At 40.1% G+C, this 16,729-nt stretch overlaps 1 protein-coding gene across 3 annotated transcripts in view; it reads right to left on the minus strand.

Moving 5' to 3' along the window:
• The window catches only part of TMEM182 (transmembrane protein 182), an 80,706-nt gene that overhangs the window by 12,034 nt on the left and 51,943 nt on the right, over positions 1-16,729 (minus strand). For all 3 annotated transcript variants that reach the window (XM_003274884.3, XM_030827673.1, XM_003274883.3), the window contains exon 4: positions 7,355-7,492. In XM_003274884.3, coding sequence (XP_003274932.1) covers positions 7,355-7,492 — 138 coding nt within the window. The remainder of the gene's footprint in view (positions 1-7,354; positions 7,493-16,729) is intronic.

The raw sequence follows: 16,729 nt of genomic DNA on the forward strand, positions 1-16,729 counted from the left end.
TGGCTCTGTGTCTCCTCTCTTCACATTTTCATACCCATTCACAGCCTTCACCCAACTAAGATGTTCCAGACTCAAGGAGCAGGCTTTGGGATTTGATTTCCTCGTTTTTCTCTCATATTAGTGCCCCATTTAAAATGGATTCTAACAACCAGTTAGACACATTTCCGCTGAAGAGCAATGCGGGGAAAATAAACTCACAAGGAAGAATCAGAGAAAGAAAAGTAATCACATTTAAAATATTTTTGTAAATAAAAGCCGTCACATCTCTTTTCTATATAATATTAAGCAAGGCTGACTAATGCTGGCATCTGACATTTATGGAAAATATCAGACCAAGGACGTTGGAAAATCCACATTAAAATTTGAAAGAAGATGTTCCCACATTATACCAGGATCAGTATCTGGATGACAGTGTTTTTTTTAGACAAATCCCAGCTGTGACAATGGAAGGCACAAAGCAAGTCTACAAAGCAGGTATTTTTAGAAATATGAGTGTGACTAGTCTATGCTCCTGTTTAGAAGGCAGATCTAGTGTACCTGGGTCTTTTGATCATCAAAACTGAAGACACTAATTCTACTACAAGAGGTGCATCTGGCTGGCATATTAGTAAGAAATAGTTTGTATTAACTACTTTTTTTTTTTCCACCACCTACCTCCCACACACCAGAGCTCTGAATATGTTAAGTTCTGAACTCGGGTAAAATATTCGGTTTCCTATTGGGAAGCTATGCTTTTAATTTTCTCCTGAAAGCCTACTTGTCACATGCCAGGGAAAGTCAGAGAAGCTTTAAAAAAACCACTGTAGTGGATCCAACCCAAATGCCCATCAACCAACAAGTGGATAAAGGACCAAACTGTGGTACATATATACAATGGAATACTGCTCAGCCATTAAAAAGAATGAATTAAAGGCATTCACAGCAACCTGGATGAGATTGGAGACTATTATTCTAGGTGTAACTCAGGAATGGAAAACCAAACATTGTACGTTTTCACTGATACGTGCGAGCTAAGCTATGAGGATGCAAAGGACTAAGAATGATACAATGGACTTTGGGGACTTGGGGGAAAGGGTAGAAGGGGGCAAGGGATAAAAGACTACAAATAGACTGCAGTGTATACTGCTTGGGTGATGAGTGCGCCAAAATCTCACAAATCACTGCTAAAGAATTTACTCATGTAACCAAACACCACCAGTACCCCAATAACCTATGGCAAAATTGTTTTAAAAAATAAAATAATAAAAAAAGAATCTAAAATGTGAAGGAAAAAAAAGAAAAAAAGAAAAGCCACTGTAGCCACACCTTGGCCAGCCCCTCCCAGGGAGTTCCCTGGGCTTGTCCACAGTGTGCAGCTATTTATAGCCCAGATCTCTCACTGGATAGACACGGAGACAGCAGGTATAGACAGCAGGGCTGCGTGTGCATTCAGATGTAGATGCCAGGGCTGCATGTGCCTGCAGGTGTGGACGGCAGGGCTGCGTGTGCCTGCAGGTGTGGACGGCAGGGCTGCGTGTGCCTGTAGGTGCAGACAGCCTGCCTCCAGGCCGTCGGCAGTTCTTCCTAAGCCATCCTGCTCTTGCCTTGCCCCACACACTCTTTGCTCTGATGGCCGCCACATCCTCCTTTACCTGGAGGAAAACATGAGGAGCCTTTGTGAGCAACATGTTCAGTCTCAGCCAAAGGAAAATGAGCACCTGAACTACACTGCTTAGTTTCTGCGAGCTGTTTTTTCTAGTATTAAGGAGAAAAAAATCCTGAGTTATGTATTATGTATCCATCATATCTCTCTTAATCTCAGTTGCAAATAAATGTGGTTTACTGATGGGCTATTGCCATTTCTTTTGATCTTTTGAAAAAAAAAAAAGGAAACCAAACCACAAATCCCACTTCCTTTTAAGTCAGTCTAACCTGCTAGAGATGGGAACTTCCTATTCCCTTTATATCTGCTGACCTTTCCTACACTAGATTAAGTGTTTCCATCCCTACACTTAAAGAAAGCACTGCCTCCAGAGCAGGAAGGACGGGTGAGCTGCAGACAGCTGTGCTTCAGGCTTTTTGCTGCACATGGCAGAGGATTCACACAATTCATCCCAATCAGCCCTGCTCATATCCCTGGTGAGAGGCAATAACTTGTGAGCTGTCTGGGGCGAAGAGCTCACCCTGTGCTCGTGGAATGGGGCAGAGCAAGCAGGCACATGCAGGAATCAAGACGCAACGTGGCCTCTGTGGTGTTTCAAGGGACTAAGCTACACTGCAAAGATACCCTTTGCTTCCATGAGCACATCCTGGACCTGGAATAGGGGCTGCTTGAATCCTTCTACTCTCAAGACGTCTAGGTAGTCTCACCAGCCTGAGAGTCTAACAAGGGATTTAGCCCAAGGTTCAGAGCTCTGCAGTCTCCTCCAACCAGAACGACTCTGTTTCTACTTTCTGCAGCAAAATTCCACATACATCCCAGTTTGCCATTTAAGAAAAGGCTACTGCAATTATGGCAGAAAAATGTTCCTACCTTGATGTGCTGGTAAGATATCGAATTTTATGACTGATCTCCCAATGCCAGTGTCCTGAGTGTCTAGGCCACATCCTTACTCATTTCACACATGTAGATGTCCTGCTCACGTACAGAAACTGCTGTGTTGATGTTGCTTTGCCCAGGGATTATGACTACTCAGCTCTATAGTAATTTTCTTCATATAAGCCAATGTTTAGAATGCCATGCCAACCTATCCTAACACTTCCTGCATCTTTCCTATCACATCCAGTGCCACGGGGCAGGAGGAGATGCGTGACAACCCCTTTGTATCTAAGAGTTCTCTGAGAGTCCACGTTAAAACAAAGAGCAGCAGTTTAGGTCTTGCAGAGGTGTGTGATCACTTGCCGAAACACAGGCTGAGGGTCAATGTCCTGACAATGACTACACTTTGCCCAGAACTGACTCTCCTGGAAACAGGTGGCCTGGCCTGCCTAAGGAAGTCTCTGCCCAAGTGTTGGGAGAAGCAATATCCACCTTCCAAGCTTTCTGAGCCTTACTCTGAGCCTGTTGACCCAGCAAAGGGAACACCATGGGCCCCACCCCTCCTACCCCACAGCCCTGATATCAGCATCCCTTTGCCACGCATGGAATGTCTAAACACAGTGCTACTGATGCCAAAGAGTCTTCCTATGTGCACACACCCAGCAATGGCCATAGAAAATTTAGCTCTGCCCTTCCCTAACACCATCTGCCCAAAAATACAGACAGCGTCCAATTCTGTTTGTGGCATCGATAAAGCAGCCACCGCAAGCCTGAGTGCAGGCCGCACCTGCTCCTAGTTGTGGGCAGAGCTCAATGTGCTGGCCCGGGGCTGGCATGGGAGCCTCAGGAGCGAGTGACCAGTCACATTCCATCCCATGCGACAGGGTAGCTCTCCCTGCTCTTGGTAAACAAATGGTCATACACAAACAACGTAGAGTTGTGCTGAGGTGGAAATTAAAGCAAGAAAAATAAAATTAAGTAGAAAAAGAAAGAAGCTTTCCTGTATTAGGCTGATTTATCCCAGAGGCAGCAACAGGCATGGCCCAGACCCAGGAAAAGCCTTGATAAACACTATCTGAGAAGCTAGGACACAAAGGAATGTACTCTGGAGAACTCTCTCAGCAAATGGAGAAGAAAAACAAATTTTCCTTTCTCTTTTTAGTATGAGTTTATAGATTCCTGTTCTCTTTAACTAGTAACTGCAAGTATTTTGTTTTATCTAAGCGGCACAATGAACGTCATGAGAAACCTGAGCAGGCCTGAACTACAGCTGTCTGGGCACCATAGCAATGGTTATGAGATAAGCCCGTGCTAGACACTAGAGCAAACCTAGATAACAGCCATCTGGGCTGCATAGCAATGGTCATATGTAATTCTGAGTTACATACCTGCCACAGTTTGATTAACTGTCTTTGTTCTGCCTCTGTTTCTTTGTTTTCATGCCACCAAAAGCCTGCTTCAAGCTAGCCCACCCCCTTTTTGAAGTGTGTATAATGTTCAAGAGCTGTCTTTGTTCTGGGCCCAGTCTCAGGATGTTAATCCACTGTGTCTGAGTGCACTCAATAAAATCCTCCTGCTTTACCCTGAGGGCTCTCTGGTCCTCCTGATTCCCGCAACAGTGCCACAAAGGAAATTATAATAAAAGTCAAATGTAAAGTAAGTGTCCTCTGAATCACCTAGTTTCATGGCTTTGAAAATGGGCTCCCTCAACACCTTGGACACCTCAGAACTTCTTGGGGCTTTTGCATGAAGTCCTGAGCAAGGATACACTTGGCCCTTTACCATAAGCAACACAAGGTTCATTTAAAAAAAATCTGACATGTACAATTATTGTGTCAATTAAAAATAATAATAAAGGCAAAAAGAAAAAATCCACCAGTTACAGGTGTATGGATATGTGAGTACATTAAATGCTTTATCCTCCTACACAGTTCTCAGCCAAACATAATTCTTCACATATATTGCTTTCTTGCACAAATTGCAAAATGGAAAAAGACCAACAATTTTTTTTCAAAGCTACTAAACACACACACACACACACAATTGTCCAAAACCAGGACCAAAACCAGGATCAAAGCAGTTCTGAGTTTAAAACAATCATGCTGCCCATAATACATTATCACTAAACTATGGTGATTACACATTCCCTCTATTGAAAAACTGTCGTTACAAAAAAAAAGCAAGGAAAAAGAAGAAACAAATATTTGTACATGTAAACAGAGCACTGTTTTTTTCTGGGAAGACCATAGAAAAACGTGTACCCTTAATGGAACTTTGAAAAGGGAAAGGGTAAAGTGTTGTTTGGGTGAGAAAAACATTTTTGACCAAGAAGATGCCCAGTTTTAAGGGATATAAGGATATGGGATTTTGTCCTATGGAATTATGAATTCAAGCAGAGGGATGATAATTTATTAGATCTAAGTGAAAAAAGCCAGACGCAAAAGTCCACATATCGTGTGATTTCCTTCATAGGAAATACTCAGAATAGGCAAACCCATACAGATAGAAAGTAGATTAGAGGTTTCTTAGAGCTGGTCAGGAGAGAAGGAGAGTAGAAAACAAGGTTTCTCTGTGGAGTAATAAAAATATTCTGAAATCAGATAGTGGTGATTCTTGCACAACTCTGTGAATGTACTAAAACCCTACTCTGAATTATACACATCAAAATTGTAGGTTGTATGTTGATTACATCTCAATAAAAAAGGCTTTTATAATGAAGAGCTCTAATGGCTAAATCTAGTGAAAGAAAACAGTTGAAATAAAAGACGAAAGAAAGAATGGTTTAAACAGGGTTCTTCTTCTCAGAGTGAGTTTTTTTTGAGCTCTTTAAACTGTTGGGGCTCAGAAAACAAAAGCCCAAAATGAAGCTCCAGCAGCAGCCTCAGGAGCCAAAGTTTTTCTCTGACCTTCTCCTGCCTTCCTGCCTCCCAGTCCTGTACTCTCCTGAGGCTGGCCTTAGAAACCACAAAGGTCCCCTCTTCACAAAGGTGAATCACAGAAACCAGAACTCCTTTCCCCAAAGCCAGCCATGAAACCTGAACATATTACTCTAACTCTCCCTCCACCTTTCTGTGTAAAAACTGGCCACAAAGGACAAAGGAATGACCTGACCTACCTTGTTTGCCAATTCCCGAGAGGGTCCTGCCCCACACCCAGAAGGAAGGCATGCTGCTCAGCGAGGCCAAGAAGAAGCTAAACAGACAGGCCTCACTGGGTTCCTCACTTAATCTATGACCATTAGATCCTACCCTTATTGTCCAATCATGTATCTACACAGCTGCCCATCCTTTGTTGAACCTAAGCATATAAATGGACAATTTGCCCATATCTTTTTGGGTCTTCAATCTGAAAGCTCCCAGGTATACACAGTAAATAATACATATGCCTTTTCTTCAATTAATCTGCCTTTTGCAAGTGGATTTTTCAGGGAACCTTCTGTTCCTCTTGGCCCCTACAAAACACAGGATCTAGATCTGATTATTCTTTTTATTCCCTCTGCAGAATTAAGCACGATCTTATGCAGAAAGTATTGTGTTACCTGAGCACTGATGAAATGACACTGGGCAGCATCACAAGCCATCTTTCCAATGATTAGAAGGACAATAACCTTCTCCATTCTGTTCCTTTCCTTCAACTGTCACTACAGTGTCACCTAGGAGCACTCTGACACTCTGGTTTGATGTTACAATACAGCGAAGTATGTACAGTTTGGTCTCAGTCATACCGAAGTTTGGCTAGTTTTCTAGAATTATCTTTACAAATAATAGCCTTGTGCTTATGTTTCCAAGTTAATGGTCTGGCTTTTACTTCCTAATTAAATGAAAAGGGCTTAAAATTCACAAGACTCACCTCTTCAATTACTTTTCTATTTGTAGTGTGATCATTTTAGCAGGAATTAAATTAGTTAGAAACCTGACTAAAATAAATGCAAGCTTCACACAGAAAATAATATATTCAGATAATTCATATGAATCACAATTAATTAATTAATCTTTTTTTAGACAAAGTCTCACTCTGTCATCCAGGCTGAAGTGCAGTGGCACAATCTCGCTCAATGCAACCTCCGCCTCCCGAGTTCAAGTGATTCTCCTGCCTCAGCCTCCTGAGTAGCTGGAATTACAGGCACATGCCACCACGCCTGGCTAATTTTTTATATTTTTAGTAGAAACGGGGTTTCACCATGTTGGCCAGGCTGTTCTGAAACTCCTGACTTCAAGTGATGCACCCGCCTTAGCCTCCCAAAGTGCTAGGACTACAGGTGTGAGCCACCACACCTGGCATCAACAAACAATTAAGAAAATGAATGGTAGTGATGTAGAAAAATATTTTTGTACCTATGATAAACCATGAGTGTATGCTTATCATAAATATCATCACAGGGCTATCTTTGAAGAGCTCAGAAAATGCCTACCCATAGCATATGCTGATATGTTACAGAGACATATGCTATGATCCCCATTTACAGACAGAAAATTAATAGGGTAAGAGGTTAACAGTCTCTTGCACACCTTGGAGTGAGTCAGTGACAGAGTTTTCTCCTCTAAGCCTCAGTGTTCTTCTCTTTATAATAATGGCCTTACAGTGAGCAGAGACTATCATGATGGTTAAATGTGTTAGCATGTGGAAAAGGGAAAGTCCCTGGAAAGTGTCCAACACACACTTGGTGTTCAAGAAGTATTGTATATAAATATTATTAGTTAGTGTTCAAGAAGTATTGTATAGAAATATTATTGTGTTACTGTTACTAGAAGGCTGATGCCTGAATATAGAAATGAAAAATAGAAAGACATGAAGAAAAACCGTGGCTGAAAGTTATACCCATTGCACTGTACATACCTGCAGCAATGTATGAGCCTCCCCCAGCTTTGTAGAGAAAATGGCTGGCGAACGGGGCTGCACAGATGATCAAAAAGCTTGCGATGACTACAGCAACTATCCCCAGGAGCATTAGGACTGCCCAGAAACCACGGTAAACTGGAGACCCCAGGAGGAAAAGAGAAAAGAAAGAAAAATACACTTAGATTGTGGACACAGCAGATTGTCACAGTCAGTTGCTTTCATCTTCATTTTTCTAATTTCAGCCATGGCACTGCTAGATAGAATGCCAGGGATGGGTCTGAACAAACAGGAGATCTTATCAGATGACCTTGGAATCGGTGATGTCCAAGCTGGTGACCTTCAATCAACTCCTTTTGCTCAATGTTTGTGCCACACACATGCTTAATATACTGTGGGAGCTCTTTTTTCCATCAAGATTTTCCATTTTAGAAGCAAGAAGACCTAAGGTTCTTGCTTCTAAAGAGTACCCCCATTTAAGTACCCAGTTGGGTAGCATAGAAGTGTTTCATACCGAATATCCAAACACATGTAAAGGCATTCACATCATTTACAAACACTACCTCACATCTTCTGCTAAGATATATTTGTACCATGATTATCTCTGAGAGCTGATAATAGTCACCCCAAGCCCCTAACCAAAACAAAAATATCCACTTCTATTTAGATTGTTGGCTCTATAGAAAACAGTCTAAGGCAATAAAAAATGACAAGCAAAACCATAAAAGAAGTTCGTTTAGCTATGCTTTCCAAGCAAATCTGAGAATTTAAATCAGATGTATTTAAGGCCTACCTCTTTCTATTAATATTTTCACTTAGAAAGATTCAAAATGAGAAGTATAGGAGTCTATAGGAGTCAAGGACAAGCAAGGCTAAGTTAATGGATACAGCTGGTGATAAATAGATAGTAGGTTTGGCGATATATGGTAATCAAACAAAAAGGAATTCTAATGATCATTTTTGAGTTGGATAATTACCAATCTTAACCAATTTCATCATTTCCAAAAGGATAAAACGCTAAAATAAATTCTTGATAGTATAGATGGGGGAACACTCAGTGAAACATATTAGTCAAGTTATATTTTAAGAAAATATACAACTTGATAAGAAGGCAAAGAATATTTTTTTTTCTCAAGAAGCCTTCCTGGCAAAGAAGAAGTCTATCAAACAACTGGAGTTTTACAGGAAAGAGGATGGGAAGATGGAAATTTGAGAAGAGGAGTCACCTCAGTTAAATGGAAAAGGAAGGCTCGGATTTTTATATGAATAACCAAGTCCTGAAAACAGGAATACATGATAGGCTTTCACTTCCCATACCAATGCTGGCCACTTGGCACGGTTTCCAGGGCTGCTGTGTTAGACAATATTCTGCAGTTGTATTCAGGCTCAGCAGGGAACAGGGCAGTGAAGAGATACTAATGTCAACTTTGAGTATGGAAATTAAGAGTTGCAGAGTGTGGGCCAAATATTTGCTGTCCTTGTCCTACCACAGTTTATTAGGCAATTGGTGAGGCTCACATTTTATATTTTCGTTTACTTCATTTAGAAATAGTTGAGGTTATCTTTCACAGGACAGCTTCTGTGCCAAGTGCTAGGGGTGTAATCATTAACAACAAGAAGCAGCTCAGAGAATAAGAAATCCATTCTACGGCTGTACTGATCACAACTAAAACTAGGTAAGTATGACAAGCAACCACATAAGGACTGAAAGTAAATCATAGCAAGTGGAGTGAGAAGGAAAGTCAAGTCTTAACAAAGATCAAGTTGCAAAGTTATCTGATTTTCTTCTTCTTTTTTTCCTCATGGATTTGGCCTGAAGGCAAGCCAATTGGGAACTGTGTAAAAGGTGTGAATAGCAAAAATCTTCAGTTGAAATCAACATGGCACATGGATACATATGTAACAAACCTGCACATTATGCACATGTACCCTAAAACCTAAAGTATAATAAAAAAAAAAATTCATTTCCTAGAAATCTAGGAAAATAGGCCACTTAAAGCCAGAGTAAATCCCCATGTTTATTTTTTCCTCTTTTTATTCCCTTAGTCCTGCCTCCAGATCAGCTGTAAATACAGGTCTGCACTGCTGCCCCAGTGGAAGCATGGGCACTTAAGATCCCAAATGATGACCCAACCCTCTAGAGAGAGGAACAACAAAAAGGAACCCTCATTGTGCAAAGAGGAGGGAGGAATCATGGTTATGTTTTTTCCCCTTTCTCTTGCTGCTTGCTTTGTGTCACGGATGCATGGAACTGTGCCACAGCACAGGAGTCCAGAACTCAGAATCCAACCTTTCTGGCCAGGTAAACTGGGCAAAAGAGTCCGAGGAGCCAGAGGGTGTAAAGAAAATCCCACAGAGAAAAGAGCTAAAGAAAAGACTCTAAAATTCTATGTTTGAACCTACACAAGTACCAACCACAACCCCAAGTTGCAAATGCACAGGAAACAGACCAAGAAGCATAGCAAAGTCTTTAAGAACCAAATTACAGTTTGAAGACCATCCAGGTTCCACAGCAAGCCCTGAGTGGTGTGCGCCCCAGGGTGCACGGCACAAAGAGCATCACATAGACTTTGAAAAATGAATTGACATTGAAACTGCCACCACAGAAGAAAGAGACAGATTGGGTTGGGTGATTGTCTGCTGAAAAAAAAAAATCAAATTTTTAAAAATCAACATTATCCAGAGAATTTTAACAGTGAATTCACTGAATTTAACACTTTGAATTTTGACAACATAAAATTCAAGGTGTCCAGGATACAACCTGAAATTACTTGATATACCAACAATAATGAAAATCTGATCAATGATCAAAGAGATAGCCAACCCAAAGATGATTTAGATATATGAATTATCACACAGACTTGAAAGTAGTTATTGGAACCATTTTATATAGACCGGGGTGAATACTCCTGAAATAAATAGAAAGAAATTATAAGGTCTATAAATTATGAAAATAAATTTTTAGAATTAGAAAACACAATATCTGAAATTAAAACCCATGTGATGGACTCAATAATAAAACAGGGATGAGAGAGGACAGAGTAAGTGAACTTGAAAATAAAGCAATAAAAATTATTCAATATGAGAAACAGAAAGAAAAAAGATTGAAAACAAAATAAATGAAGTTTCAAAGGCTTGTGGAACAATATCAGAAGTTCTCACATTTGTGTCATTGGAGTCCTAAAGCAGAGGCCGTAGATATTGGTGAAGAAAAATATTCATAAAAGTAATGCCTGAAAACTTTCCAAATGTGATGAAACACAAATTTACAGATACAGGATACTCAGCGAACTCCAAAGAGAATAAACTCCTATAAATTAGTCAAGACACATAATAATAAAATTACCAAAAACTCTAAACAAAAAAAAAGCCTTGAAAGCAGCCAGAGGAAAAAATCATGACATAAAACATATGGGAAAATAATCCCAAGGCTCTAACTTTCTCATCAAGAATGATGGAAGCCAAAAGACAGTGGGAAAACATTTTTAAGGTGCTGACAGAAAAGACCTTCAACTAAAATTCTGCACGTGGTGAAAATATCTTATAGAAATAAGGGTAGGGTGAAGCCATTTGTGAGGAAGGAAAGAGTAGAATGTGTTACCAGCAGACCTGTTCTACAGGAAATGCTAAAGGAAGTTCTTTGGGCTAAAGAGAAATGACACCAGAGTTCACGTTAAACTTCAGAAATGGAGGAAGAGTAGCAGAAATGATTAATATCCATGTAAATAAAGTAGAATCTATTTCTTGTCTTAGTTTCTTTAAAAGATATTTGTTAAAATTTAAAAAATCAGCATAATACAGTAGAAAAACATAGGTGTTGGAATCAGAGTGATCTGAGTATTTACCACTTTCTTGCAAGGTAACTTTGGACCAGTTACTGAAACTCCTAGAAGTCTCTTTTTCTGTAAAATAGAGATGTTTGTGTCCATCCTTTAGAACTATTAGAAGAATGACTTACAATGTATATGAAGTGTATGGCATATAATAAGAAACCAGTAAAAGGCATTTCTTTTTTTTTTTTTTTTTCTTTTTGAGACAGAGTCTTGCTCTGTCATACAGGCTGGAGTGCAGTCATGTAACCATAGCTCACTGCAGCCTCAAGCTCCTGGGTTCAAAAATCCTCCTGCCTCCTTCACCCAAAGTGCAGGGATTATAGACATGAGCCACCATGTGTAGTGGCTTTTATTGCTGTTATTATCAAGATGGCATTATCACTGCACAGCAGGGGGTCTTGTGTTCAGCAATAGGAACATGTATTCTTTCCCTTAGCTTGTATGGTCAGCCCTCTGTATCTGGGTTTTGCATCTGTGGATTCAATCAACCATGCATCAAAAATATTTAGGAAAAACACAACAAAAAATGTCAATACAACAATAAAAATCACACAAATTGTAAAACAATACAGTATAACAACAATTTACCTAGTACTTGCATTGTAGTAGATATTAGAAGTAATTTAGAGATGATTTAAAGTATACAGGAGGATGTGCACAGGTTATATGCAAATACTATGTCATTTTATATCAGGGACTTGAGTGTTCACAGATTTTCATATCCTCAGGGGGATGGGTCTGGGAAACAATTATATGTGGATGCTGAGGGACAACTGGATGGCTGTACACTGTTTCTGATGTGCCACTGAGGTTGGAACATCTCTTTAAATGATAGCTTAGAGTGTAGTAGTCATATTTGGGCAAAGTAGACTACTGATACAGAAAGTTCTACAAAGTTCTCATACCATCTCTCATGGGAACGTTTTCTGTTCATTTACCTCCTAAAAAGGTAGTGGCCATATGCCATATCACATGACTCTACTCCTACAAACCTAAAACATCAGTAAATGGGAGCAGATACCTGACACACAGCCAATGCATGGTGACCTCTGACCCATGCCTTCTGAAGAACAGTTTGAAAGATGAATTGGAATCATGCCTGTGATCCCCTAGGAGCTGGAAAACTGAGAAAGCAAGGTGATGAGCAGCAGAGCAGAAGCTCACAGGAGGCACTGATAGCCCGGTTCAGATGAGCCCGGGAAACCCAGGCTCAGGGATCCTGAACTAGGTCACACAGATGGCAGAGGAAGCAGCAGGAGCATCGAGGCAGCGGGCAGCGGACGGGACGTAAGAAAGGGAGGAGACACACGATGAGGCAGGGGAAGAAACAGAGAGCAAGACAGAAGTGGAGAACAAATGCGCCCCAGAGTGCTGTCATTCCTGACCACTGCGAGTCCCTGCCCTTTCATTTGCTCTAGCAAAGGAGCCCAGCTTTTGATTCTGAATCCCCTGTGCAAAGCAGGAACCACAGATTGGTATTTAAAGGAAGAGAGGGCTTTGGCTGCTTGGAGAGCTTTGATCACATAGAAATAGCCTCCAAGTCAGATGCCTGAGTGCCGTCACCATGTGCTTTGTTTCCTGCCTATGCTTCTAACATTCAAAAGCGCATAACATCAAGCATATTATAAAATTTGTTGGAACTTCCTATTTTCTAGCTAATTATATTACATAGTTTTCATATGCACCATACTTCGATTGCAGAACTAAAATATGCAGTCATAATAAAGAATTGTCTTGTAGAATTGCGTACAGTTCATGCACTCTGTAAAGTAAAACTGAGCCAACCAGAAAATCTTCAACACAGAGTGAATTAAGTGCATTTATTTGGGAATTGAAACATGATATGGGAGCTCCTCTGCTTATTAATTATGTGACTATGATAGACTTTAGTTTTCTAATATGGAAAGCAGTATTCTTTTCGTAGGTTTATAGTGAGGACTAATTGATATAATATATGAAAAGTGGCTGCATGTAGTAAGCACTCAAGTATATTTGCTATGATTATTATTAATTATGACACCTTGTAATAAAATGGTCTTGTCAACAATGTGGCTGATACTAACAAATATCATCCAATCTCATGGATCTAGGGTGGAGATAGGCTTTAAATTATTTATATATATATATGAACATACACATATGCACACACACACATATATTAACACTGAAAACTGAAAGACTGTCCTTAGAAGCTATAAATGTGTCTGTGTGTGTGTGTGTGTGTATACACACATATAAAATTATATATATTTTTAGGTATATATATAAAATTTTAATTCATATACAATTTTTGGAGGATATTTTTGTTTGGTTAGTGATTTATATCGTTTCAATCTCTTAGATCTTGACTGTGTCTCAGAGAAAACTGAGTTGGTTTTCTTGTTCTTTATATGAGCTTGTAAAACTATACAGCCTTGTCTTTGAAGGTTTTGGACTGTGCCTAGTAGAAGCATCTCTAAAAATCCATTTGTCTCATTAGATACAATTCAATGTTTAACTTAAATAATATTGAACTTCTATTAGTGCCTATTAGAATATGAAGCAAGATTTACAATGGAAATACATTTACACGTAATCTATACAATCACAATGTGGATAATTTAAAAAAAGCACATGTGAACCTGTGAAAGGATTAAAGAATTAAAGAATGGTTTTAAAGAGAGTAAGTTCTGTTGATTTTTCTATCAATTGGTAAATTGGCCTATGAAGAGCTCCTTGGGCAGGTGCTGAAATGAGGATGGTAGCCAATCAACCCAAAACAGATGTTGCATAAATAGTTCTGGAGAATTCAGTTTATTTTCCCAAACAGACTAAACTTTTACAGAATTACATTTTCTAGCAACTTATTTCATAACTTTATTCTAGTAGATCTAGACTGAAAATCATCAGCCAAAAGTATACTGAAATAAGATATCAACATATTCTGTGTAACTATATCATTTCATACTTTTCTAACATTTTCCTTTATACATAGTATTGTCTAGTAATTATTTGAGGAGTATTCTGTTGTTTATAAATAAAACCGGCTGGGCATGGTGGCTCATGTCTGTAATCCCAGCACTTTGGGAGGCCAAGGCAGGCGGATCATTTGAGGTCAGGAGTTCAAGACCAGCCTTGCCAACATGGTGAAACCCCATCTCTACAAAAAATACAAAATTAGCCAGGCATGGGGGCATATGCCTGTAATCCCAGCTACTCGGGAGGCTGAGGCAGGAGAATAGCTTGAACCTGGGAGGTGGAGGTTGCAGTGAGCCGAGATGGTGCCACTACACTCCAGCCTGGGCAACAGAGCGAGACTCCATCTCAAAAAAATATTCAGTAAATAAGTTAACTAATAAAATAAAACAGTCATTGAATCATTAGAGATTGTCTAGTTTGTTAAATAGAGAATATAGGGAATGCAAATCTACCTTCCTGATGTCTCAATGTTATCCACAAAAATATATAATAGAAAGAGTATTAACTGTATCACAAATTCAAATTTCAGATTCAAGCATAGGTCAAAGGAGCTCATGTCTTGGGTATACCTGAAAGGTCAAATTCAACGTGATGTGAGTAGGCAGTACAAGGAAACATCTGTTAAAAATCCTTCAGGAAGGAAACTTAAAAATAACCAAAAACTACAGGACAATGAAGGCCATGAAGTAAAGTTGAGTATTAATTATGCACACTAACATGTGTGTGTGTCTGTATGAATGTGCTTCTGCGTATCTATGTGCCTTTTTGTGCTTGTGTGAAGATTACCACAGGCAAGAAGCTAGTGGCAGAATGGGAATCTGTTCTGAATTCAATGGAAAAAGTTAGGAAAGTAAAGCCCCGTAGTATTTCTTTTTCCAGAGAAATAGAGTAAAAAATGCACTAAAACCTCATTAATTTAGATGATAGGCAAAAGCAGCCTGACGTTTTAACTGTAGCTGATTTTAGAATAAGTTCCATTCCAAGTCATTCACATCCATCCAACAACTCAAACTGGTGTCTCATCAGGGGCCTCTAAGAGGGGCCTTGCCAGGCTTGCTTAGAGAATGGGCACAGTGCTGACAACCAGAAGCCACTTAATTTAGCAAACATATGCTGAGGGCTTTCTACGTGCAAGGCACCAAAAACTGCCAGAGTAAGACATAATCCTTGCCCTCGCAAGTTCTTTTCCCCAGAAGGAAAAGCATATTTCCTTTTTTTAACGCTGGGTGCTAAATATACCTAGTAGAGGTATGCTTGAATATTATGGTGTCGAATGGCATGGAAAGACCATGATTTCAGGGCTTAGTAGCAGTGAGAAAGGGCATATGGTGCTGGGTCTCAGCATTTGTCTACAATTCATGGGGCAGAAGGCAGGAGCAAGGTCATGCTAATCAAAGAGGGAAAGAGTTCCATGGAATGTGGGGTAAGAAGCTGCTCCCTGCGGCTGCCACCAGGTGGATGACGGGAAGAGAAAATGGGGAACCTGGAAAAGTGGTTGAGGCTTTGTTTTCCCTTCCAAGGAGCTGGTCCCCTATCACATGGGTGTCAGGGGGTACTCAAGACCATTGATCAGAGACACCAATCCAACTGGTATCAGAGTATCCCTGTTGTAAGTATACAGAGAATGAACTGCTAGGAAAAAGAATAAAACAAGAAAAAGCTAATTAAGGTAGCTACTGTAGCAAACCCAAGTGGGAGCTCTTAAAAGAATGACCCAGAGCTAAGCAGCTGGGATGGAGATGACATAAGCTTTGGTGTTACTGTTGTTACAGGTGGTGAGAAACCAGGAAGAATCAAAAGCGTCTCTACGGGTTTTCATTTGCAAGCAAAACCAGTTTGTTCTGTGAAGATATTTAAACATTTCCTCTTGATTTTGCATAATATAATTTGCAGAACAAACCTTCTTTCATAGAGGGTATAGAGAGAAAAGTCAACCCAAATGATCACAATTCCAAATTTGTAGTGTTTTGATAAGTGATTTTGTTGTACATACAAAAATGTAAATATTTTATTTGCAGCTTAAAGATAAACTTAAGTGTTATTCATTTTTCAAAACTTGCTATATTGCCTCAGACACCCACAAAGCTAGTTCATAAAGCTAATCCTGTGTTTCGACACATCCTCAAGCACACGCAGTGTGAAGTGCTATAAAATGTTCCAAATGAAGCCAAAACAAAACACGCCACTACCCCCCACCTCCCTCGCAGCAAATGAGGGCCGCCAGCATATGTCGCCTCGCTTTAGGCAATGTGCTTCTGTTGTGCAGGCCAGCAAGCCTGGCCTTCATCTCCATACACTGCTTGTCTTGGCAGTGTCGGGCAGGTCTAAAAATACAGTAGTGCCTGCACCAAAGCAGAAGGACAGGCTGTACAGTATCTCTGCATCTGAACCCCACAATCGTGAACATGCCAAGCAAAGTCCAGTGCTCAGCGTGGCCCATTGATTTGTTTTCTGGACGCTAAGAACTCTTAGATCAGATGGAGTTTATTAACCTCCCACCCTTAAACATTGCCCGATTCAGGAGATGCTTCATGGAGGAAGCACACTGGGCAGAAGGGGCAGGGATTCCACTTTCCACTCTGGC

This window comes from Nomascus leucogenys, chromosome 14 (genome assembly GCF_006542625.1).
Source record: "Nomascus leucogenys isolate Asia chromosome 14, Asia_NLE_v1, whole genome shotgun sequence".
Taxonomy (NCBI): domain Eukaryota; kingdom Metazoa; phylum Chordata; class Mammalia; order Primates; family Hylobatidae; genus Nomascus; species Nomascus leucogenys.